The sequence below is a fragment of the Nipponia nippon genome, unplaced genomic scaffold (assembly GCF_047370975.1).
Source record: "Nipponia nippon isolate SJK-2023a ecotype South Korea unplaced genomic scaffold, ASM4737097v1 scaffold_6, whole genome shotgun sequence".
NCBI lineage: Eukaryota > Metazoa > Chordata > Aves > Pelecaniformes > Threskiornithidae > Nipponia > Nipponia nippon.
Window position 1 is genome coordinate 76577120 of NW_028262380.1, and position 25812 is coordinate 76602931.

The 25812-nt window shown below is 41.4% G+C and overlaps 1 protein-coding gene across 1 annotated transcript in view; it reads right to left on the reverse strand.

The window, feature by feature from the left end:
* AFG2A (AAA ATPase AFG2A) overlaps nucleotides 1-25812 on the reverse strand; it is a 200305-nt gene continuing 174493 nt past the window's right edge. Inside the window, exons 16-17 of the mRNA XM_087735629.1 lie at nucleotides 1190-1272; nucleotides 1-164 (exon numbers count right to left, since the gene is read on the reverse strand). Coding sequence (XP_087591755.1) covers nucleotides 35-164; nucleotides 1190-1272 — 213 coding nt within the window. The 3' untranslated portion in view covers nucleotides 1-34. The remainder of the gene's footprint in view (nucleotides 165-1189; nucleotides 1273-25812) is intronic.

The following is a 25812-nucleotide window of genomic DNA, read 5'->3' on the forward strand; positions in this document are numbered from 1 at the left end:
AAAAAATTTTGTTAAAGTTTGTATTGGTTTTGCTTTACCTTTCCGTCTGTTTTTCATGTTTGGTATAGAAAAGCTCAGTCTTTCTATTGTGGGGAAAAATGCCGAAAATGAGTATGCTTAACCACATTTCATTCTGAGTGCAAGAGCAGAGAGCCCATAAGGACCTGTTGTATCAACAGACGATATAACAAAGAAATAAGTTGAAAAGATTTTATCTGTCCCTGAACTATTTTGTGGTCATTTCTAACAGTATCTGCAAGGAGGTTTTCTTATTCATTAATTAGGATTCATTAGGATTTTAAGTAGCCAGCTTTAAATTACCAATCAACATTCCTGTTTATTTTGATGGAAACAACCAACCAACCAACAACAAAAAAACCTTTCGCTGACGCCTGGCAGTGGTTTCAGGCCAGCCAAGAATTAGATGCAGTTCACTTTTCTGAAATGCACAGGCATCTGAAATGCACAGACGTACAATTTTTAAGGTGCCTACTTCCCAGTATGCATAAAAAGGAGTTGTTTAAGACCAAAGATAAGTGTTTCACTGTAATCAGTCAGGATGCCTTAGCTTTATCTCAGAAAGCTCTATGTTCGGCAAGCCTGCTTGGCAGCTTTTCTGGAGATGATAAATCAAAAGATTCAGAATAATTTTCAGCATTTTTGTCGTGAGGCCACTCCCCAAGGTTTGCGCCTCACTGGGATGGTCCCTGGGATTAAACTGTGGTTGAGGCAGGAACAAATGAAGACAGTAATGACACTTGTTGCTACTCTCTTTAGAGCCAAGAATCCACCAAAAATTCAGAATTTTATAATTATTTTTTGATACGTGGATATACAGTCAGATAAACTGACTAAACCAGCAATCTTACTACCTCTAAAATGCAGATTATATCGCTGAAATAAAAAAATATAAAATTTTGGATGACATCTGTTACACTCAAAACTCCCACGCGGGCATTTATTATGATGATTCTGCACTTCAGTTAACTTTGGACGCTCTGCTCACTTACAATACAAAATTCTTTAGCTTTTGACAGCTTTACAAAGGAAATTTGCTATTCACGCCATGAACGGGGCTATGTATTAATTTGCCTTTCAAAGCGCATGCAGTCCACTTTGCCGCTGATAATCTGCATAAAACTGGATTAACGAATCGGGAATCCTTGGGGTCACAACAGTCAGTGCGTACCGAAAGTGCCGTCCCATGACAGATTTGGCGTGTATGTCTTCCTGAAGAGCTAGAAGGGCTGCTTCTCTACAGACTGCTGTTATCTGCAAAGAAACAATAAAAAAGAAAAAAACCACAGAGCATTATTATTATAAAATATAGTACTTGAAAGGAGGAAAGCGAACACAAGAATATCAACATATTCCAAATGCCAGATACTCACAAGGACAGAGTTTCTCCAACTTTTTTTTTTTTTTTTTTAATAAATGAGGTTGTGGGTGATTAGGACATCCAAGAAACAGGATACAGCTCGAAATTCAAACCACAGTAACATTACATTTCATATTACAGTATGTTGCAAATTAACTTGATAAGCATATTACCTTGTGTTAAACTCCCCGCAACACCTGATAAATTAAAACCCCAAAAACCAGCGATACATTTTTCTGTCCCCAAAGCGCAAGAGCAGATATTCCCAGGCTCTGCGGGCACTCTTCTTTCTCAGCTTTATGCTGGGAAAGAAGTAAAAACAATTAATTCAGAAAGGAAGGCTAGAAGGAGAGGGGTGTGTGGAAGGGGAGGAGGGTTAAGGTCTCATACCCTGCAATGTGTTTTTAAGCTCTCTGGACTTCAGACAGCGGAAACAGACTGATGCCAGTGTCACTCTAAAGACACATTGCTGTGGTGAAAAGAGCTCACGGAATGAAAAGAGATATTGTGATTTCCAGTGCAACAGGGAAAACAGTGATTGATATTGACTGCTCCCTTATATCTGTAAATGAAAGAGCCAGCTGAAACACATTTGTCCAGCTATTCAGCATATTTTCTCTGTTTGTTCACTTACTGAAAAGAGTTCCCCCGCTTATGCTGTGCTAATGGTTGCCAAAGCCGTTTAGTAGCTTTTTAGAGGATTTAGCAGCATGTTTAGGAAGCTTTCACAAGAAAACATGCATGGATTTAGATGGCTTTGTCAAGTTACAACAATATTACTATTAGTTCTGTGCTGCTCTAATGAGCAGTGAAGCTAAACACTGCTGTTATGCATTTTAATGCTTTTCAGGACTTCAGAGACAGTTAAACGTGGAAGCGTAGCTGAGATTTAGTGCACCAGCTTCTTGCGGAGATAAGTAATACATCATCTAGAAAGTAAGGCAGGAATCTTCAGGTTTTTCTCTAAGTAGGCAGTGTGACTATTTCCCTAGCTCTAACACAAATATAAAGCTACTTAAAGAAAAAGGAAAAAAAGCAAACCAGATCAAACTCCCTCCCATCCCTGCCTAACACCAAACCCAGAAATCTTTCAAAAGGTAGAAGACTGTTGATGGAAAAACAGATCCCAAGCATCCTGGACCCTAAGCCTGCGTTGGTCTTTGAAAGAGACCAGCCTTTATTATTTCCCCTTGATAAATACTGCACTAAGGGCGAGTTTTCCACAAAATGAGGAAGAAGAGATCTTCTGGGGGTTTTCACAGGCATTATTAAAAAAAACCCCAAACACAGCACAGCAGGTTTTGATCGTCCTGTTCTACTCACAGAGACCCTCGCCAATCTACAGCATCAAACTTATGAAGCAGGGTATCACTACAGCACAAGACGTTCACTTGTTAGGAGCCGATATGTTTTACTGAAGGAGAAGCTGAAGGACAGACTGTCAAGTTGGCAGATCCAAAAAAAGAAGAAACACCACTGCCAGTTTTATTTCTTCCTGTTTCATTTGTACACCGATACGCTTAGGTAGGAGGAATTTGCCCATAAGCTGATACTTCTGATGATGCTTTTACGTTTTCTCTATGCTCTGCCGAGAGTATCGGTAACAGTGACAATTAACCTTCAAAGAATTTTTTTTATTTTAATTTTGTTCTTAAAGACTGAACCGTAAATTCTGTGATAACAAAAATTAATAGACATGAGGAAGCACGAGAAAACTGATATTTTTTGTTGGTTTCCCAGGAGCATCTGAGCTGCTTTTAAGGGAAGAGGAAACAATTTTAAGGCATGAATTCCCATTCTCTCTTTTCCTGGCTGCACTCAGATTTTTTGTGGACTAAATCTTTTGTATATTATTGAGTAATAAACAGCAGGCATTATGGCACAGTGTTTAAAATTCGGGCCGTCGCGTCTGGTCGCAGAAGTCACATGGCGTTGCTTCCATTCCTTGGCTAACCCAGAGTATCAGGTTTCTGAGGTAAGAGATTCGACAAGGCAAGTTTGATTCTTTTTCTTCGTTCAAGTAGGCAAACTTAAAAAAAAAAAGTCCTCACAAGCATTCTCACTAGCTAGTAGAGCTAAATCACTCGTGGAAAGCAAACACAAGCAGTAATATAGCCACAGTGAAATGAGGGTGAATTAATCTGGTGAAATCTGCTGCGTTATTGGCCTAAGGTCTGCTGTTTTTTCATAGATATTTCGTGTCACATTTCTTACTAAACCAAGCAAGTGAAGGGTTTTTAAATGGCATTTCTGCCTAGATTAAAAAACAACATAGATTGGGTCAAGTGAGGCAAAGAGGGAAGGTAGCAGAAGCGGTTAACTGACAACAAAAGAAGAAAACCAGCGGCTTTGCAGCAAGGTACGGATCCTTCCCAGGCTTAGTGGCACTCCAAAACCAGAGGCTGCATCTAGATCAGTTTTAAAACCTTGCAACAGACCTATCCTCAATGAATTTGTCCAATTACTTTCTTAAATCACTTCTCCTTTTGGCCTCCACAACATCATCCTGTAATGAGTGCCACAATCTGATCATGCATTGTATAAAAAAGCACTTTTGTTTGCCTTAAACCTGGTAATTTCAACAAGTGCCTCCTAGTTCCTGTGTTATGAGAACGGTGATTCATCTGTTGTTCCTCGTTCACCTTCCCCATAGCACTGATGATTTTACAGAGTTTTATCTCATCCCCTCTCAGTCAAGTCTTTGCAAGCTGAAGAGTCCTCAGTGATTCAGTCCCGGCTCCTGCAGAACTTGTCCATCCTGCAGCCCGCCTGCCATGTCCTCTTTGCTACTTCTGCTCTATCCTTCTGCTGTTGAGCGGCCGAAGCCATACAGGGCACGGAGGGAGCCGTACCACGGCATAGCTGTGTTTCTGGGTTGCTTGCAGTTCCCTTCCTACTATTGTATTTGCCATCATATTGGTGCCGAGATTATTTTTTTCAGAAAATTATCCACACTGCCTCCAGTAGCTTTTCCTGAGTGACAATATCTAACTTAGGTCATATAGTTGTGCATTTGAAGCCTGGGTGATTTTCTTTTCTCTCCATTGCATTTATCAGCATGAATAGCCTCTGCCTGCCTCTGTAAATGAATGCTGTGAACCAACATTACCTATCTGCGAGTTTTAAGACAATTAGTAATTATTTTCAAATACAAATCCAAGGGATGACCATTTTTACCTTTTCAGTATAAAAAAAACCAAACAAAGTGCAGTCTTTTGGATCTCCGTGTGTTGTGAGGAATAGAAATAATGTCCTAGTCCTGTTCCAAAAGCAAAATTGCAGCTCGACAAAATAGATATTCTTGACTGCATCTGAGTATAGAGTGGCTTTCAGCATTGACTGTTAAAGCAGTAATGAAGACATTAAGTGATTGTCAGAAACAACAGTGATTAAACAGCAACAGACCAGGCAGCAGGTAATTAAGCAATAACTACTGAGGTGTGGGCTGTTATTGCAGAGATGAAGGGCCAGCCAGGTGTGGGTGAATACTACTGAATCTATGAGTACCAGAACACAGCCTAGTTTGATTATTAATATCATTATAAATGAAAGTTTAACAAACATGATTCTCATTTTCAATGGAATGAGAGCAAATTACTGACCTATGCACTAGTCTGCTGTCTGCAGTCCTCTCTTAGCATGGAAATAATTTTGAATTCATGTATTAAAAACAGATTATCATTTTTTTAAAGGACTGATTTATCATCTGAACAAGTGCTTTAAGATCAGAAAATAAACAACTCATTTAGAATCCGACTTCAAAGTCAAAAAGGCAACTGTATCAAGTTATCCTGGTAGGAAAGGAGAACTAAAATTTGCTATCTGAACCACACACGCGCACGCTGATCAGTAACAAGCAAAGCCACACACAAGCTCACAGCTATGGTGCAAAGACCAATGAGTCCCAAAAAGAAATGGGTTTACACCTAGTCCTTCCCTCCCTCCCCATTTCACTCCCAGCAACAATAAAATGCCCAGTGCCAGATACTGTTCCCTGAATAAACAGCATTCAGCATAACCCATCTTTCTCCCGAAACCAATGGTTACACTGGCTGATTCAGCTTGGCCGATTCTCCCCCTTTCTGGCATTAAGCACCAACTCTTTCCAGCGGACTGAAAGTCCTTTTCAGCTTCTTTGTATTTAAAGTGCTCTAAATAGCTTTAAAGAATCTTTTTTTTTTAAAAAAAAAAAAAAAAAAAAAAAGAAGAGGAAAAAAGAAATGAGCTTCTGTGTTACAGCCTTAGGTATTTGCAAGAAAGTGGTTTTGTTAGCGCAGAGTCTGTTGGGAACACCTGTGAATGTCGGGTTTAATTGGGCTGCAGCTGGTGTCGATTGTGTGCGCAGTAACTGGCAGCCACTGGCTGGCTGTACATTGTGTTTCATTTTCCTTTTTCCTTCCTTTTTAACTTGCTCCTCCACCCCGCCAGTTAAAGTTGTAAGGGATTGTGTGTAAGAGGGATTAGGAGCCTGGAAACAGAATAGTACCCTGCGGTTTGTGAATAGCGCAAATTGCGGCGCTTCCTGGATGACAACTACCTGCGAGACCGTGCGCCCGTGTGGTGCACGCCTGCTAGGCAGCGGCAAAGGAAGACCGTGTGTAGGGCTTGGGAGTTTGCTTGCCCGCTCTGTTAAGGAGAGGTAAAAGGTTCATACATGGCATTTTAAAAAGGCACGAATAACTCCTGGGACAAGACATCTGTTTCTCACTCAGGCAAATTCCTACCCGTGTCAGGCACCTCCTCTTACCCTGGCGTCAGAAGCTGCTCTACAGAGAGCAATAGCCTTATCCCCACAAAACCAGGGAAGTTGGAAAGCTCTCAGGACCCAGGGCCATCACCTGATTGAGGAAAGAGGTGGGCATGGACGCCTTTCCAAAGCGAGAAGAGAAAACAGATCAGGAGAAGATGCGCCATAGGCAGAGAGGCTAAAAGGGGGTAGCAGGGAAAGGTTTGCTGACTGTATTCCAAAATCGACAAATATCTCAATTCAGTGCAACTCCAGCAGCGCACAACTTTCTGCAAGAGATTTGTACAAGGCTCAGTGCAGCTGAGAGAGATAAATACTTCCAGGTTTTTGCCACCCCCAGCAGGTCGCTGCTGCTCAAAGTGTGAGATGCCACGGCCCCTCTTTCCCCCTTCTCCTTTGTGCAGGCACTGCTGCCGGCTGCAAGCTCCCACCCATCTCTTGTGCTGGCTCCGGCGCTAAGCTGGCCCTTTCATTAACTGATTCAATGCACCAGACCATCAGAAAACTAATCCAGAAAAAAAAAAGCGTGTTAGCTTGCTGCTGGGGTATTGAGATGGGCTCACAGGGGGATTCGACAAGCACCAGTTGGCATGTGAGGGGTGGAGAGCACGGCAAGCGCCGCTTCCTCCAGTAGCGGAGTGCTGCTGGATCGCCTTGCAACATTTTGTGCTCGCTTACCCTGGTTTAGCATCCCCGCACCACTTCTGACGCTCATGGTTGTTGGTCTGAACTAGCTCAGGTACCGCAGCACGATGCTGGCTGGGCCTGGGAGACGTGCCCTAGATAACGCTTTTGTACAACATGCTACTTTTAAAGCTAAAAATGCTATTTTAAGATGTCACAAATACCATTTTTTCTTTAAAATGGGCTAAACTGAGAGGCTCTTAACTGGTGAGAGGTGGAGGTTTTTGATGGCTTCAAAAAGGCTTAAACTTAGTACTTCTCTTGTGGTTCAACTTTCCTGTTTCATGTATAAAACAGATAAGACAGGAAAATACAAGATAATATGCCTTTTCTCTCTTCTCTGAGAAGAGAAATTCTTACAGATCACTACAAATCTTGTTCTGTTTAGGAGAAAAAGTTTCCAATACTATGGAATAAATGATCACTCTGCAACAGATTTTTATCTGATCTTTGAAAGACAAAGAATCGCCCCTGTATGTGCATCTCGTCATTCTGCTCAGTTCTACGATCTGTAGATTTAAACGGGACAGATTATACATTTGGGCATTTTGCAAATGGAAAATAATCTATTCTAACCAGAAAATGATAAAGGATATTAGCATAATGCTTTTCATACAGTATCCATTCGTTCCTCAGATTCAGGTACTGTACCTACCACTGGAGCTTTGGAGTGAATTTACTTAATATATGATTGTCGCTCTATAAAACTTTCCTAACTAAAGTGTGCAAAGCACCCACAGGCCACACAAGGGCTTCAGTGAGACAGAGGCTTCTTTGCCCTCTAAGCATCTATGTTTTAAAATGTTATTGGTTTTCCTCAAGTTAAAGTGCATACATCTACATGGTTCCGTATTCATGAACACTGACTTGGAACAGATAAGTTCCTGTTCATACTGCAGCCATCCTCTGCAATGATACCCTATAATTAAATATTCTTTTTAATAAAGAGATCGACTTCTTTCTTCCTTGTTTATTAAAGAGACATTCAATATGGGCGGACATTGGATAGTCTACTTTAAAACAGGTCCGTAGTGATGAAGCAGCACCTTTGCAATTCTTAAATAAAAAGGACAGGTATTATGTGTATCTCGTGTCTCTGATCCAACAGGCTGAGCAAACAATCTCTGCCATTCCTGATTTCTTTTACGAGAAGTTGTTAAGGAAATGTAATTAAATAAAACCAGCTCTTTCCATTATGTCTGTAAGTGACCTTAGTTCAGAACAGACTGGCCCAAATCTTCACTGTTTAATCTACAGTCTGCTTATTTGTGTAATTTTGCAGATTGACGTGCATGTGACCATGCGTGTGGGTGTCCACAGCTTACCTGAGGTGCTGCACGGGGACGTAAAGCGGTCATGCCACCTGAGTACGTCTGGTCTGACCAGGACGATGGTTCCCACTCAGCTCTTTCCATGGTGGCCACAGCTGCCCTGGGGAGCCGCAGCAGAGACCACGTCCTCCTTCTGCCCCCTCCTCCCGGTCTCAGCCAGGAGGGCCAGGCTTCAGATTCAGTGTGTCTACCTGCTGCGGTCACCTGGAGCCACGGAGCCTGGTGTGTCGGCCAGAGGCTGAGCCAGACAACTGGCCGCTTGCTCTTGTGGGACAACGGCATGATGGCAACAATGAGATGGCAGTGGCCACAAAATGCTGTGTTTAATTGCTCTTACAGTACCAAAAACTGAGCGCGGGTTGTGCCTGAGCAGCAGACAGTATCACTTCTATCAGTAGCTCTTATTATTCTATAAAGCTTAAACACGCCCAGAGAAGCGAAGGGAAAGATGAGGTATGTAGCCAAAGTTAAGCATATGTATCATAACTACAGCACATGATGACAGCTAAAGAGTATAAACCAGAGCCTTCAGTGGTACATGCTAAGTGTCATCACACATACCTCTGCTCATCCTGACATGTTCTAACAGAGCGAAGCTTTGACTCCATCTGCAAGCTTTCTTTTTTCTTTTTTCCACTCTCTTAAAAAATATTACTAGATGTGGTATCCTTCCAAGCAATATATAAAACATGTAAATTCCAATTTAACTTTTGTAACTACAAGCCCAAAATGCAGCTATTTTCCCAAATGCACTCTGCCGATATGGCTCCCATCACTTTGGCAGAGACATGGCATAGCTACAACTTTCACAAAGGAATTCCGTAACAAAACGAGTTTTTACATGCTGGGACTAAATATTTTTAAACAGTGCACTCTGCCAACTTCAAGTTTCAGCTATATTTGTGCAACTAAAAAAAAAAGAAAAAAATCACACACATGTTTCTAGACAAGATTAAGCTGCATTTCTGGTTAACCTCAGAATTATTTCATTTTTATATAAACATTTAATGAGAAAGTTTAACTTCTTCCCTTCAATGAGGAAAAGGAAGCCAAGCCACTAGAAAAACAGTCTTTCTATATGTACGTGTGTGTGTGTGTATGTGTGTGCACGCACTCATTTTAATTAAAAGTAATTAACAGAATACTGTGTTCTCACTCACAGTATGCTGTTACTACAGAGGACCTGTACACAGAGCCAATGCTATTTTGCTGAATGCTGCTAGCGAGACAGATTGAATTATGCAACTAAAAATTTAAAACTAGAAGACTTGGGGGACATCATTAGGTGTAGCTGTCATGAGTTTCTCTCTAGAAAAGCAAAACAAAAGAAAAAACTACAAAACAGCTTCTACCTTATGAAACCTATCATAGCGTAGGTGTTAAGTAGTTGTTGCATTTCCTTGCTTTCTTTTCAGATTTTGAGGCAGACAGATACGAGGTTGGGCAATACAGTCAGCATATTCTGTATTTCTTGCACTGAAAAATAATTCATGCCTTTGCTTCTCAAACCACTAATTCCTTTCTCAAGTTTATCCTGGGAGAGCAGCAGAGGCCTTAGACTCCTATTCAAAACAAAGCAAATAAAAGCGATTCTGCAAAAGGAATTGGGAGAAGTACCCTCCCTTCCCTAAAAATATTTATTTTTTTCGGCAATAGAGCACAGCCAGTCTAGAACTGTCTTTCAACTCCCTTCAGCTCCAGTGGCATTTTTATTACATTATATCACCATTTAAAGATTGCTAGACTCCTAAACTTTTGAATCCACGCAGCAAAAAAGAAAGCAAAAAATTCTTTCTTTCATGGGTTTATTTAAACTCTCCCTTTCATCCTGTCTTTGGAGCTATGGCAAATATTGTCTCTGATTTGGATCTTGCATAGCAGGTTAATAGCAACTGTATTTGTAGTTACCTACGTATGAGATATCATAATTCAATACAGTAAAAGCAAACAGACTCAGTTAAAAATAATGGCCAGAAAGTCTAGCAAATCTTCCGGAGTCTAAGTGTTTCTATCAATTTGGATGGAAAGCATACAAATCCTGTGATAATAAGAGAGATGTATACTTTCCGGGTCTCTGTATGGCTATTTACACATGCATACACATCCTGAGTTGAGGCAGGGAGTGAAAAAAGACATTTTTTTGTGTAAGGCCTTTAGACTGCAAGATGAATAATGTCCTTAATGGAAGCTCTCTTGCTTTTTCATTTATTGGGTTCTCAGTTCCTGGAAGGTGCGAGATGTCTCCTGTGGAGTATCTATTTCCTCGGCAGAATGCTAGAGGAATGTCGGGCTGTTTCTAAGTTTACCTCTTGGAGCTTCCCGTGGTACCCAGCTGCTCATGTTTCCCAAGAAAATCAGGGAGGAGGGCTACTGCATGCCTCTATTCCAGAGAGGCAGAAAATGGCTGGGAGAACAGTCAGACCTAGAAAGCAATGCTGTTAGCCACAGCTAGATGCCTCCGTGTACAGTTATTACTCCTTAAGGAGGAAGCAAAAAGGCTGGTAAAAGACTTAAAGTAAGTTTTAAAGCAAGTTTTGCTTGCGCAAGAAAAGAAAAGAAGTAATTACAGAAAAAAACCACCCTATATATATATGTTTATATATATTTCATATATATAAATATATGAAACAAGAAAAGTGGTGTACCAACAATTACCTTGTGTTAAGGATTTATGTAAGGGGTATATTTTAATGACATAGAAAGTCCATAAAGTAGCAGTAAGACAGACATGACAGTGTGACCTGTGCTTCCCAACAGTCAGTCTAAACCAGTGACGCACTGGTCACCACCTCTTTTTGATCCGGCCCCTCGATGAGCCTATTCAAGTGCTAACCAGCAGAAATCTAATCCAGCACACAGAAGAGTAGTTTTTGCTGGTTTAGCACCTTGCACTGGCTCACCCAGGACGCAGGCAGGAAGGCAGGCAAGGGAGGAAGGCTCCGAGGGCAGGGAGAGGACGAGAGTGCAGCAGAAAGCGGCTTTAAAGCACACCGACGCTTAGAGACATACTGAACCTACACACAAATGCTTTTGCTTGTGCAACTTCTTTCACTCATCTGCCAATTCAAAAGCCAATGCAAGATGCATCTAATTTGAGAAAAGTATATGCCTGGCCTATATAGAGAGACATTCACTGGTGCAGGCAGCCTTGCGAGTGGCCCTTTCAGGTGGGCAGCCCCCACGTTTCCCATAGGGATCTTGATGTTCTGACTTGACACCCCTCAATTTACTGGTTTTAAGATTTGTGTGCTTAAAAAAGCCCCCGGTATTTTGAGTTATTCAGTCATAAAACAATACAATTCTACTGTCAATAACAGCAAATCTGCTAACCACTTTTAGTTCAATAAAAGCTTCGAACAATACATCTCAGGTGTATCCCTGTTATGTCTACTGAATATAGCCCATAGGTAAATGTGACCCACTGCTTCTGGTCTAGAATTACCCAGTGCAGTGAATCACACAGTGTACCACGAGGGATTCACAGCACTATCCCAAAGCACCAGCTCCCTCACAAGTGGAGCAGCTTGTCACCAGTACAGTTGGCCCCCATCACTCTGGGAACGAGCTGAAGAACAGAACGAGGCAGCGTAAGGTAAAATGCTGAAATGTAAGAACCTGCTGTCAGAGCTGTCACTTACCTTCGGGGAAAAGTTATGACTGACTAGATTAACAAGGCATCTGCTTTTGCATTGTTAGTATGAAAACTTCTCACTTGAGTGCCCTCCTGCAGCTGAGAAAACTGAATCCATGTCATGTCTGAAAGTCACTTCAGTATTCTGGATAACCGGGTCTGCTACTCCATGGATAACAGATCTAATTTAGCAAATTCCTCCATTTTTTCTCTTTCATACTTGTAAACTCCTTCTCGGGTTGTGCCACGTTATTGCAAAAACCTCCTTGGTCTCTTGGGTTTTCTCCCCCTCCTTCCTTGTCTAGGCAAGACAATGAAATGCAAATTTCCAGCACTATGAAGACTTAGAAAATGGGTCATTTGCATTTCTTTTCACCTAACAACGATGTTATGTTCAAAATCTACCCTCAACTTTTTTGCAAATATGCATAAGAGGAAGCAGAGGAGTCTCCCTTCCCTTTCCTCCAGGTTGTATGCAGCTTGCTTTTTAATGTTAACAGCATTTGAACTTCTAAGAAGTTGCAGACTAACATAATACACAAACAATTTAACGCCAGAAATTTATGAAATTTATGCTTAATAGTGTTCAGCCATGAAGATCCCACTGTGACATTCGCTGTCCTTGGCCACAGTGCTCTAGATTCAGCGTTCCCACTTCAAGCCTTTGCCTTTGGTGCTTGCATGGAAGCAGAGCAGCTCCGGGCCCTCTGCACAGGAGGCACAAATCCGCAAGCCCCCAGGAGGCCCCTCAGGCCACCCAAGCCCTGCAGAGAGGCACCTACCTTTTCCCGGCAGTGACAGAGGGAGGTGAGAGTGATCGCACCCGTTAGGTAGGTGCTTAACATTTGAGGAAGGCTGTCTGTAGACACTCTCGCATACGGTATTAATGTTTTCACAGTCACTGAGATAATGCCAGGTGTCTCTCACCTTTCCTGGCACCAGGAAGATTTGCCAGGATAGCATCTAACACCACGGCAGAGGCTGAGATCAAGGGAGGAGGGAATGATGCCCGAAGGAGCTGCTCTAGCTGTGGCACAGCAGAGGATGCCACAAGAGCGAGCCGAGAAAGGTCAACTATAACAGGAGTAAGGACCACAGCTAAAAAAATCTCAAAAGCCATTAAGAAATGTTATGCTATCAGCGACAAGACTGGCCTGAGCAACTGAAGTGCTCCTGAGGTGCCATGGTCGAGGGACAGTTACAAATTGAAGTTACCGTGAGGTTTTCTGTAGGAGCCTGCCTCTTGCTATGCGGCTGGTTTACCTACCAGAGTGTAAACTCTGCCAGAGAAAGACTCTGCTCCCCCTGGTTTCCACCACTAGAGAAAGGAATTGTATCAGCTCTCTTTGTCCAAGCAGCTACAAAGAGAAAGGAGGAAGGAAAGATGAAGGGAACAACTATTATGGAGAGCAATAGGAAAGACAGGCAGGACCCTTGGGCTGGGAGGGCTTTTGGCAGAAGGGAAGGAGGACAAACTGAGAAAAAAACCCAGTACTGTGGATTGTACAGATCCTAGCCAGCCCTCAAATCTATTGCCTGAAGAGTAAGAAAAAAAAGCAGCCTTAGCCCATACTGCAAGCCTCCGTACAAGAAATATGCAAGCCTGGATGTTCAAAATATCTAGCAGTCATCTTTGGGGGAAGCTGGGTGAATACACAGGAAAAGATCACCTGCTCCTCTCACCTGCAGTGCTGTGGATGCACTCCTCTTGATAGAGCCTGCGGCACACGTATGCCCTCTCATGAATTTCCATAAAGATCAGGAGATGTCCTTAACATTTCCTACTTGATATCAAATTTAATACTTTTTATGGTATCTGGAAGACTTCGTGATATCAATCGTTTGCTTTGTATGGTATGAGCAAGTTTTAAATGCATGAAATGTCCTGGGGAAGCTGGATTTCATCACTTCCTTTCAGCTGTGCGACACCACACAACCCTTACTTACCTCAGCTGCCCAAATTTGTGAAGGTGCTTGTTTTAGCCAAAAGGGTACATACGAAGTGCCTCATCTGGGGTGTTCACAGGCTGCATCAGAAAGTGCAGGTTGTACAGCAAAACTGTAATTCAGAGAGCCTCGCTCGTGCTGTAATGTGCATCTCCTACTTATCGAGTGCGGTAACGGCTTACAAATCAAATACCGTAACTCTGTGAGACTTGGTAACGGGCGCAGCATCACAGCAACGCTCCAGCACCGACGTCTTTCCCCCCTGCACACATAACCACGTCGGGAACAGCAGCCATAGCACCACAGAGCCCTGCGACAACGCGGGACTCTCACCCTACGTCATTAAATGCTATTTCGCTAAATTAAAGGCCACAAGTAAGCCATATTGTATCCATAAGCACATGTATGCCACAGGCCTCTCCCCTTCCGATACTCCCCTCAGCTGTGGATCATTCAAAATCCTACGGAAGAAGTATTTCAGTGTTCCTACTTTTTTTTTTTTTTTTTTTTGGTAAGAGAAGGACCTTCCACCCCTCAGTGGACACAGTATTCAAACCACACTGCCAAATATTATATGATGCCCTTTCCAGAGTTAATTTTTAATTTCCTGACTCTACTGCATGAGAAATTTTCAAATTGTCTTGGCAGTCACTTCACGGCATATGCAGACCTAATTGCAGAAGCGAATGCAGAGTCAGCCCAAATGAAAACCTCCGGACTAACTGAAGAATTTCTGCAGAATTAGTTAGTTGGTTGAATTAAGTTCCAGAGAGCACTGCAGCCCAAGAAACGATTGCAAATGTAACGCAAAGGGTGCAAACCTTTCTTGCCCCAGCCTGCTGTGCAGTAAGGGGAGGCAGGTGTCTTCAACATGTCACTCAAAAACCCAATGATTTTCCATTTTCATTTTTTAATGCCACAATTCATAACCCACAGATGTTGTGCATGGCTATAAATCTTGGCACCCTCCCCATTACGAAAGAATTTCCCCTGGTATTCAATTTTCTTTGCTTTACCTTAAGTCACCCTAATCATGCTGACATCTACTATCGATGATTATATTAGCCCTAAAAGATCCTTAAACAAATGAAAAGGACTGACTTCCACTCCTAAAGTTCTGCTTCCAATTTTCTAAAGGAAATTAAATAATGTATAAATCAAATGCTGGGCGCAGGCCCAGGCAGCTGAACATCGCTTTGTCCTTTCAAAGTGAAGAGGAAGCGTCTGCTACAGAAGGGACAAGCCAAGAGAAATAAAGCTTAACCTCAGCTCCATATGAAAGTGATTTGGGATAATCGGGGGAATCTGCAAAGAGGTTAAAATGGGGACCACATACTAACAAGAGAACTTTACATGACGATCAAAAATCTATCAAGAGCTAACCTTCACCTGGGGGAGCTGCACAGCCCTGGCAGTCTGTTACACCGGAGCGGAGTACGAAGGGCAGGAGAAAGAAGAGATGAGCAGGAAGTCAAAAATCTATTTATAGCTGGCATTTGTCATGTCATGGTAATCTTATCGTTTTTTTTTTTTTTTTCAGTTTGCAAGATTTATAAATAAGTACTGCCTGACAACCTTACAGCAAGTCAGCTATGCAGTAAATGTACATGCTACTTTCCAGTTCTCCTTTAGCTAATACATACTACTTAGATTATTAAGTCAGCCACTGAGGGACTTCTTAATTTATGTACTATTGATGGACTGCTGATCCTCCTCTTTAACACAGTATATATCAAGAAGGGGCAAAAACAGTAAAAATGTGCTAGATATATACCTGGTATTATTTTCTAAGCAAGCCATTGCTTTAATTGCCACAAGGCATTTCTTAAAACGATTGGGAACAGATGTAGTTCATAATACAATTTCTCTATTAAAAGAAGATCCCGATCAAGTTTACGTGTCTTCAACAAGAGTTTACGCTGACATTTTTGCACACAGAAGAGCGGGTTTGAAATCTGAGATCAGCACTGGACTTCATAATTAGGGTCAACATAACCCTACTTGCATAACCCAAACTTTGATGGAGAGATGTGACATTCAGCTGTTAATGCTACAACTATGTACACACTGGGCTATTTACAAAACCTTCTTCTCCTCACCTTTAAAAGGTACAGAATATTTTAGATGCAATGCAAATTAAGACGGCGGAAGAGTCGGTCTTTACGCTTTCCCAAGAAACCAGCAAAATTGTTTTCAGTGCTGTCACTCAGCAGTTGTTTGGTCTGTCACAACACTATTGGGTAGCTGGCAAAGCAGGGATAGCCACGTAGCAGTTACACATACATGCAAATTCAACAAACATCCTGCCTAGCTGTTGCAAACATGTCAGGAAATGCTTCGCTGTTTTAAAAAAAAAAAAAAAAAAAGTAAATCCCCAAACAAAAATACTATCAAATTCTTTCCATTTTAAAAAGCAGAGTCTGTATATACACTCTTATTTTGTACGCACTCTTATTTTGTAGAGTTATTTTAGATTTAAAGTAGGTAATCAGTGCTACTGCCATTTAAATCTCAGGATACAAATTTATCTGAACATTAAGCACACTTGATTCAGAAGGACCAACAGGTTTACTGGCTTCACAGACTTGTAATTTACCAACAAGTATCCGTATATTTCATGAGAGCTATAAAAGACCAGAACAGGCTTCAGGAACGCTCTTTTAGTATAAAGAGGCAATTCAATTAACTGTCGTGAGCTGGGAGATTCTCCTGTCCACCTCCCTGCTACCCCTCTCCTGACAGACCTCCTGCCAATGAAGCATTAGCCTATGCTAAGGCTGTGTTTAAAAAAGCAAACCAAGCAAAGGAACTAGGGGGCTTTAGTGGGACCACAGGGCTTTATACAAACACTACAAGAATAAACTCCTCTGTAAAGACCTCCAAGCTTCACATCACTTTGTCTCTGCAGGTTACCAAATACCAATAACAAGAAGGAAAAAACAAACCATAAAGAAGGATGGGAAGAACTAGGAAGTTTTCACAGAATGTGGTTGTTTGCCATCCTTGAATTTAAACAAAACCAGGCACACAATATGTTACTCACACATGAAAAGAGGAGAGCCAAAAAGGGAAGGAGAGACTTCTCTCTTTTCCTCTCTCCTGGCTTCAAGAAAGCATCCCTGAAAACACACAGGCATCTGCTTCGGGTTCCCCTGACATCAGTAAACACGACTGAAGCAAAGCACATGCTTAAATACGTTCCAAAACACTTATCTGCTTTTAATAATTGGAAGCTAAATGGAAGATATAAATCAATGAGCAGAACATGTTCAATCAACAAACGACATTTTTCGACTTTAAGGCGATGGTACTTACTGGTTCTGCAAAACTTTGGACTCAGTAATACCCATTATTAGAACTAGAGACAGTTTCTAATGCAGGATTCAATCAATTAATTTATGAATGCTAAAATACATGCACTGGTAAGAGAAAGCAGCTGTGATTAATACCAGTGTGTCACATTTCTTTGGTGCTTTGTACCTTAAACATGGCATTAACATTAAATAGTTAAACTGGTTACAGCTAGGTTATTATGTGCAAAGCACCTATCAGAAGTAGCGGTATCCTGGGTTCTCAAAATCCCATGTGGTATTTAGCATAAAGATTTTCTACAAACTACTGTCCTTCATTTTCAGAGTCACCCAAATCTTCTGCTCCCCAGGTGTAAACCGCCTGCATTTCACATCTAAGCTTGTTAAATACCCGACACGGAAAGCCAGGGGCTTCCACTGACAGCCGCAATACAAGCGGAGAGCTGGCAATAAAACAGTTAGTCACTAAGTATTTCTACCTATTTTTAAAATATTGATGTGTCCAGCAAAAGGCAAATAGGAAGAAACGTGAAGGTCTGGTAGGAGGCTACTGATCCCTGCTGGATACTTTTGCTAAGGCTGCTGGGCAGGAAGCTGTGGCCGGCAGCCCAGGCAGCGTGCGGCTGCTGCTCTCGGAGAGGTTGGGAGAGGGGTAAGAAATACGGACTTTTCCGCTGGAGCGTGGGAGACATTACACACCGGGGACCTTGGCGGGGTTAGGCAAAAGTTGCTCCAAACAGGAGTCAGCCATTTGGCTATCCCTTTTCTAAGGGACTGAATGTAGATGACAGGTCTTGGCTCTGCCACAGATGTCATTTTTCACCACCTAGCAAGCTCTGCTGACACCTGGGACGGCTTGCCTTCCTGGGATCGGTGCTCACTCACGTCCTAAACTCACAGACCATTATTAGCTCCCTGGGACAGACTCCAGTTCATTAGATCCTGTGTAGCAATGTCCGTGCATGTGTGTTGTCTTTATACAGGTACTCATTCTTATTAAAAAATTTATCATCTGCCTACTGGAAATAACAAGACCTGCAATAATCTACAGCAACTTTGAGGCTGTTACCATCTGCCAGAAACATTTATTATTTAAGCACAGGATATTGCCTCTAACGTCTCTTCTCCTTGTAATGAGGTGCATGCTGAGGAGCAATAGAAGACTGACCCAAAGCTGAACAAGTGTTAACACATACTCGAAATGCTGGGGTACCTGGCACGGCAGGGACTGGTCCCAGGGACTGCCATGGGAATTGCGGTAGTGGGATCTAACTCCTCGGTAACAGGCAGGATTGGGTCCTAAATTAGCAATTTCCGGCTTTCATTAGGTTTATTCGTCCCTGGGCCAATTTATCTGCTGGTGTAACTTCCCTGGGGATTGTGCCAGCAAAGACTTTGGCCTAATAACTTCAGATTCATTTCTGTAGCATCAACTTTGTGTGGCTTTGGGAAGACTACCTGTATACCCCGCTATAGACCTTGCAGAAGCAAATACCAATTCCAAAGGAAGATTTTCACTATGCAAATGCTCTTTCAAGATAAAAAAAAGAGTAGCCTAGACCACAGGCAAAAAAATCCAGACTGAGATGTTTAACAAATGTGGAAAGTTAATGCTCTCCTGTGTATTGCTTTGTGAGTTATTAGCACCTAAATATTCTCCATGGTTGAAAGTGTATTAATGAGCTGGAAGACAAAGCAATCTAATCAGAAGAGATCAGCAGTAATTTATCCTGCAGAAGATTTACACGCAGCAGCCATGTGTGTTTGTTTATGATCTACATCTGGTAATGAGTTTTTGACATGATGGAAAGCTGCGGTAGAATAATGCACTTGGTTCCTCACACTGACTAATTAATGCTCTACTTAATCTGGAAAAAGGCACTTTAAAAATAAACACTAATTTTCAGCAGGCCATAAAGAATAGGTAACAACTGAATCGCATAGCATAGGCCTAAAAACTGGTGTAGCAACCTCACAAGCATTAAAAAAGGTGATATTTAACTCCCAGAGTATCATGAGAAGAGCGTGTGCACAAATATACCTCTCTGACACTGCAAACAGTACATTAACATTTCAATTTTTTCTGAAAGAGAAGCGCAAGTAACATTTTCTCCATTTGCATCTCATTCATTTGCAGCAGTTTTCCTTTTGCACCACTTCAAGAGCAACAGACCTTAGATACCTACAGAGATGATCAAAGCCTGAGTTATAATCTGTAGGAATAACAAAAACCAGTAAGAGATGGCAGAGCTAAAATATTCCCCATCATTCACACACTGGGTGTTGAACTACGGTTTGCATTCACGAGTTACCTACAGTAACACTATTGGCCACCACCCTCAACCTCATTCTGACAATTGATAAAACAAGCAGCAAATCACAATTTCCACAAGTGACACTGACAGGCAAAGCAGCCAGCGCAAAGACGGTCAGACATTGGATCCCCACCAAAAAAAAAGAAGTCTGTGGAGATGGGGTGTTCAGCTGGTCCTCTGCCTGCAGGGCTGGTGCTGGGGGGGAGCGCAGCGGGGGCTCCGCGTCCTCAGCTTCCACTGCAGTCATTCCATTGCTTTTAGTCACTTCACCAAGACCTTGTCTCCACAGGATGTTATGCTGGAACAGCTACTGCATTTACATTCACACCCTATCTCATTCCAGGATAACTTCCTCACATTGACATGCCCTTAGAAGTACAAGAAAGAGCATTCGTCTGTGGCTGCATTTAGCCCTAGGCTGAAGTCTCACGAGGTAACAGAGAATAGCGATTTGGCTTTATCTTATAAACTGTGCTAATATATATCACCACCCTTTGGACTGAAACCAACTACTTCTCTCTAATCTTCCAATCATTTCCCACAGAAAGCACGTACTTTCTCTAGCCCATGAAAGAAGGTAAGGACGTTAGGAAAATCAGAGGGATTGCAGGTCATGGTAAGCCTGTGTGAGCTGCATCCAAGAGCAAATTTCCCAGCCTAAGACACTAGAGCTACAAAATGGCCCCTTGCAGTGACTGAGAAATTACCATGGTGGCTAAAAGAAAAATGGCTTAGGCTACAAGTACTGAGGAACAACGCTGCAGAGCCTTGGGACTGATTCCCCAGCTGGAATTAAAGGTAAGTCAGGTAAAACAGATAAACATGGAGCAAACAAATGAGTAGATTGAAGCTTTTCATGTATATTGAAGTGACAACATCAAAATACAGTTTCTCCTGCCAAGCATAACTCCCACCCTCCCACTCATACCGCCAGCGTACAAAGTTTGTAACTCAGGAGTTCTTGTGTGCTCTTTAGCTGCAATAGAAAATGCATTTTTGCAGTCCTCACAGCTCAGAGCCCTAACCGTACCCCACGGAGAGCATCTGCAATGGCCCTGTCTCCCTGGTTCAGATTTCCCGACGCAAGCAGCAAGGACCAAGCAGAGGACTACAGGTCTGATGGGGATATTCTGGCAGATATACCCTGTGAGGTATAACCAGGTAAGGTCAATAATGACAGGAATAGCGAGTTGTTGAAATGGAACCAGCAACTCCCTAAAACCACTCTGGTTTCAGGAAAAGAGTGTGCAGGCTGAAATCTGCAGAGAAGCACCAGCCTCTGCTGCAGCACTAAGCATAAGTGAGCAAACGGCATGCCATTTCTGGAGGTGACTGGCTTTCTTTGCACTCCCATCAATGCTTTTCCGATAAAGATTTTAATTATGTTTTTTGTTGGTGCCTGTACCTCTGTGGGTTCCTAGGTCTGCAGAACATCTTTGTTCCACTTAGACTAATGATTTTTCTTTGCTTCTGAGTGAAAACAAGTTACAGCTTCAAACCATTTAGGGTTGCAGTTTTAGTGCTGCAGAATCCCCACTTACCTGCTTCTTCTCTTTCCTCAATTCGTCTCTATCTGATGTACTGTTTACTTGCAGACCATATGGGAAACATGTCGGGAAAGCATGCATCCGGGTTCACGTTCAGAATAAATACTTTTTATGACTATTCCCATGACCTGCAGCAATAGCCTAGATTAGTCACCCACAACTATGTATAATCATACAATCATTTAAATACATTTTCAAAACAGCATACGTTTTAAGATACAGATCAACTAAATATTCCTCTATAGGCTTTCTAACACCTATTTCCTACAGCTTTACCATTTCCACCTGAGATAGAAAGTGTTATCTTTCAAGTGTGGAGTATAACATAAATATAATATCAATATAAATATAAGAACATAAACACATGGGTCCATGTGAAAGTGCAGCCTGCAGGCTATTAGTGCTACCTGGTCTGCTCAGTTTTCTTAACAAAAGAACGATGAAGTGCAGCAGGAAAAGAGCTGCAAATGGATGCTGATGCTGAAGTAAAAGTGCCATCTATCAACGTGTGGGGAAAAAAAAAAAAAAAAAAAAAAAAAAAAGCATTCTTTTTTATTCTCTGCCTGTTCCAGAAAACCAAACTCTCTCTAATTTTAGGTTCATCCAAAACCAGAATTGTAAAAGCTTTCTGCTGAACAGAGAATAGAATATTTCCCCAGCAGAATATATCATTTAATCCAAATCCAAATAAACAAAGGGTCAAATTCAACCTCACCCATTAGACTGAGCAACAAAATTGAAAGGAAATCTTGAAAAAGTAATTTTGAATTGAAATACTTAAAATCTTTTCAAGATGAAATGTTCCGAATTCTGTTTCTAATGTAAAAAATTAAGTCAATGACACAAAACTAAATAAATTATATAGTGTTTCTAAACAATTTTTTACCAGAAGAAAGTCTAAAGAAAAATTTATAAAAGTAAAATTAATAACTGCATTTCTTTTATATGTAAGTAAGGAGACAGCTATGTCCTGTACCACTTAATCTTATTCAGGATTTTTTTTTTTTTTTTAATTTGTCATCAACGTCTGGGTTGAAGAAAAATCTGATGTGTCCCTTTTGCTTTGGGAAATGGTTCTGATAATCTTTTAAGCATTGTTGCACATGCAACTGCCAGGAGTGAAGAATGCTTGTAGCTCTCCCCCGCCTCCCCTCCCTACACCGTCCACCCCGCAGAAGCCGGCAAGCTCATCTGCTGCAGGGTATTTGCAGAACATCTCATCGGCCAAACTGACTGCTTGCATCATGTTACAAGACGTAACCAGAAAAAATTGAAATCTTCCTTTTGTTAAAATCATACACAAAAGATGAAAAAACACAGAGATTTCACAAGGTAACTTGGCTTTTTATAGCTCTGTTTTTTTATGAAATGGAGGTCGGGTGTTATTTCTACAGGCAAATGTTGGAATACTGTCGTAACCCTCTAAAAAGGAAAGGGGTTTTGTTTTTCTTCTTTTTAAGAAATGCTTTCCCCATATGTTTCTGGGATGGTGTGCGAAGTACTGTGAAGTCTCTCCATCTCACCCCAACGTTGCCGTTCAGCAAAACACTCAAGCAAACGCTCAGCTGTAAGCGCCTGAGTAAGCCTCCTCCTTGTCAGGGTCCTGAAGGAGGAGGGACTTGCCCTCATTTTTGAAGGAAAGCACATGGGGAACAGCTTTCCTGAACCAAGGCCTTTCGGTACGCTCGCTGTCAGGTGCATGCAAGCCCATGGTATCGACCACGCTGCACAGAAAGTCGAGCTGTTCCTGGAATAGTCAGTGATCAATCTCTGCCGGCCGGCCGGCCGCCTCCTTTGCCAGCTCCATTTGAACTTGGAAAACGTGGTATCTGGAGAATTATTTAAAACTGCAAATTTCCTTTCAACGGGTTTTTTTTGTTGTTCTGCTTGTTTTGGGGGCAGAAGGCCGGAGTGGGAAGAGTCATTACATTGTGAAAAGCAAAAAACCACATTTTCATGTGTGATTACTTATATTAATATGTATCATTTTACATACATAGTACATTGACATATGGAACCTATTATTATTGAGGAAATGTTTTTTTAATGAGGAAGACTGAACAATACTTAAGAGAGAAAATGTTCAAACCAATGTTAATTTGCAGCAGAAGTAACAAAATATTTTAATGGAAAACAGTAAAAAGACTGGCCTTCATATCCAGGATCAGCCCGGTCCTATGTGTACACCTTGAGAATAGGATTCAACTTGCATGGCTTTTCCAAGCTTTGCAAACCTCCTAAGCTGAAATTTAAACTCTGACTCTGTCAAGGAGTTTTAAGAGTAAGACCAGTGCTTCAGCCCTCCAGAGAAACAGAGATAGCTCATTATATTTCTGTTTTCCAGATCCATGGAAGCATTTTTACTCCTTCCACTTTTTTTACAGAGCCTGTGCCTGCCCTCCCTTCCTAGCCCCCAAACTCATCCAAAAATAAATGGAAAAAAAAAAGGGGGGGGGGATTTAGGTAATACAATCACTTCTGTATAAATGTAGCTAATTATATTCTCAATTGCTGAGCACTGTTTCCTCTCCCTCTCCCTGCATGCTGGGGTTAATTAAGCTTTCCTTAAATGTTGCATATGAATTAAGAAGAAACAAACAACAAAAAACCCTCACTATTTTCAAATGAAAAAAATCTGGTGCTAAAAAGTTCTGGCAGGCTAAACATTAGTACAATAAAACTGCTGGATTTTAAATGGTAAAAATAAAGTGACTAAAAGCTCTCTGTTTTAGAAATTAGAGACTTTCAAGAAAGACCGTTCACTGTAGGAAAGAGATACTTTCTTTCAGGAATCAGCTCAAAACCACGGATGAATTATTAGTATCAAAAATAAACTTCAAAATAGACTCTCTCTGTTACCATAAGGCACATATTAATGCGTATTAGCTATTCCTGCCAAATGTTATCAGTGTTGTTCCGACTCGCAGGGAACAACCTGTTCTGTGCGGATCCTGACTGGGCTAGGACTGGACTAGGTTTATCATTTTAACACCAGTAACGTTGTTTTGTTCACCTTGAGAAACCACAGCATGAGCAATGCTCGCAAGATGATACTGCACGGATCTCTTCAGGAAAAGTCTTGGGAGCCGTGGGACTGCGAGGTCAGCAGAGCAGCTCCTGTGGTCCAGGGAGCTGTCACTGGCCACGGCTCTCACCACCTACGTTAACTTACCCTCTGTATTTACTCTTCTTAAGCCAGCAGTTTTAATAGGTTGAACTGCTTCTGCTGTACTCATTTTTTTTTTTCTCCATTTAGCAACTTTCTAAGCTTCCTTGCTGTGTTTCCCATGTCCCTCTTTCAATGGTACGGTACCAGCATGCAGTGAAACCAGCACCAGCCATCCTACACTGCCTTGATGCAACCTACTCGTAACATCCCACAGGAGCCAGGTACCGAAACAAATGTGTGGCCTGCAAAAGACACAATTTGTAATAATGCCCCAAAGGTATTTTGAATGTAGTTCCTGATTTTGAATCTGCACACTGCAACAACAGTCCTACTTAGTATATGGCAAGAAATAAGGCAAATTATAATTTGTTCTGTTACTTAGGAGGCACATAGATACCACCAAATACAACACCGAACGCCTTCCGAGTCTTATGTAACAACAGATTTCAAATTATAACTGTCACACAGGCATCGTTTCAGGCTTTGAAATATGGTTTACTTGTTACCAAATATGATGTGTCAAATGATTTATCAAATTCACAGGAAAGAAGAAACCAATGAGCCAATCCAATCTATCTCCCAGGACTGTTCCCAGTGAAATGCAGACTGGCATTTCAGAAGAGAGATTTATTACCACAGTTTCTTAATGCTATGTTTTATAATTTAGCCAGCCTTCCTATCGTGCTCCACATGGTACTTTTACCGAGCATGATAGGCTCACCTGAATTTCCACCACCTGCCTGACTCAGTGGGTCACTTGCTGCCTGTACGCCTTTGATGCTGTGTCTCCGTAGCCCATTTCTACAGATGGAGCTATTTCTGAAAGAACTTATTGGACAGCAATAATCTCATGGGGGCAAGTGGAAAAAAGACAGGGTAAGAGTGGCAGATTTGTTTTTAAAAGTCAGGCTGTTCTTTAACGTGCCTACAGTAGCACTGAGGCCACACTGAGTTGCACTCAATTTCAAAACACCGATTAAAAAGGAGAGGGATTCATCTGGCCACTGTTCCTCACAAATACATATAGCCACGCCTCGTATTAGAAATCTGTAAAAAGCAATACTGAAAGACCTGGAAACATTTACAATAACTTAGCTTAGGACTACATGAAACAGAACACGCCTACTCTTTGATCCCATTAAAATGCAAGGGGTTTTCTTGGTCATGGAAAAATCATTTTGCTCTATCAAAATCTAACTGCACAAAAAGGCATTGGGTAGTTCATGCCTCAGTTGGTCTGACAGAAATGAACTGTTAGCAAATGACAGGCACGTAAGTGACAGCAATAGAATATGGTTGCAAGAATACATTTTACCTTGAAAATTAAAAAATAAATAAAAGCTTGATACATCTTCTGTTATTGCTGCCATCTAATTAATAATATACATTAAATTAGAAGCCATTTTAATCTTTAGGAATTAAAGAAAAAATACTTGGATTTAGCAAGCTCAAACACGTATTTGATTTTAAGTGCATTAAATAATTCCATTGGTTACAGGGAATATTTTATGCACATGAAAATCTTTGAAATGCTGCAGGGTAACAATCTAAACTTTGATTAGGCTAGAAATGAGAAGGTATTAATAGTCTGGCTTTGGTTGAAGTGATAAAGGCGATGAAATTCAGCTGAAGAGTTAAATTCAGATTTCAAACTCTCTGAAACTTGGTCAGACCAATTTCTAATTAGCCATTAAGAAACAAATATCTTCCTTCGAAAGTAATGAAAAATACGTTCATAGTAGATAACAGTTG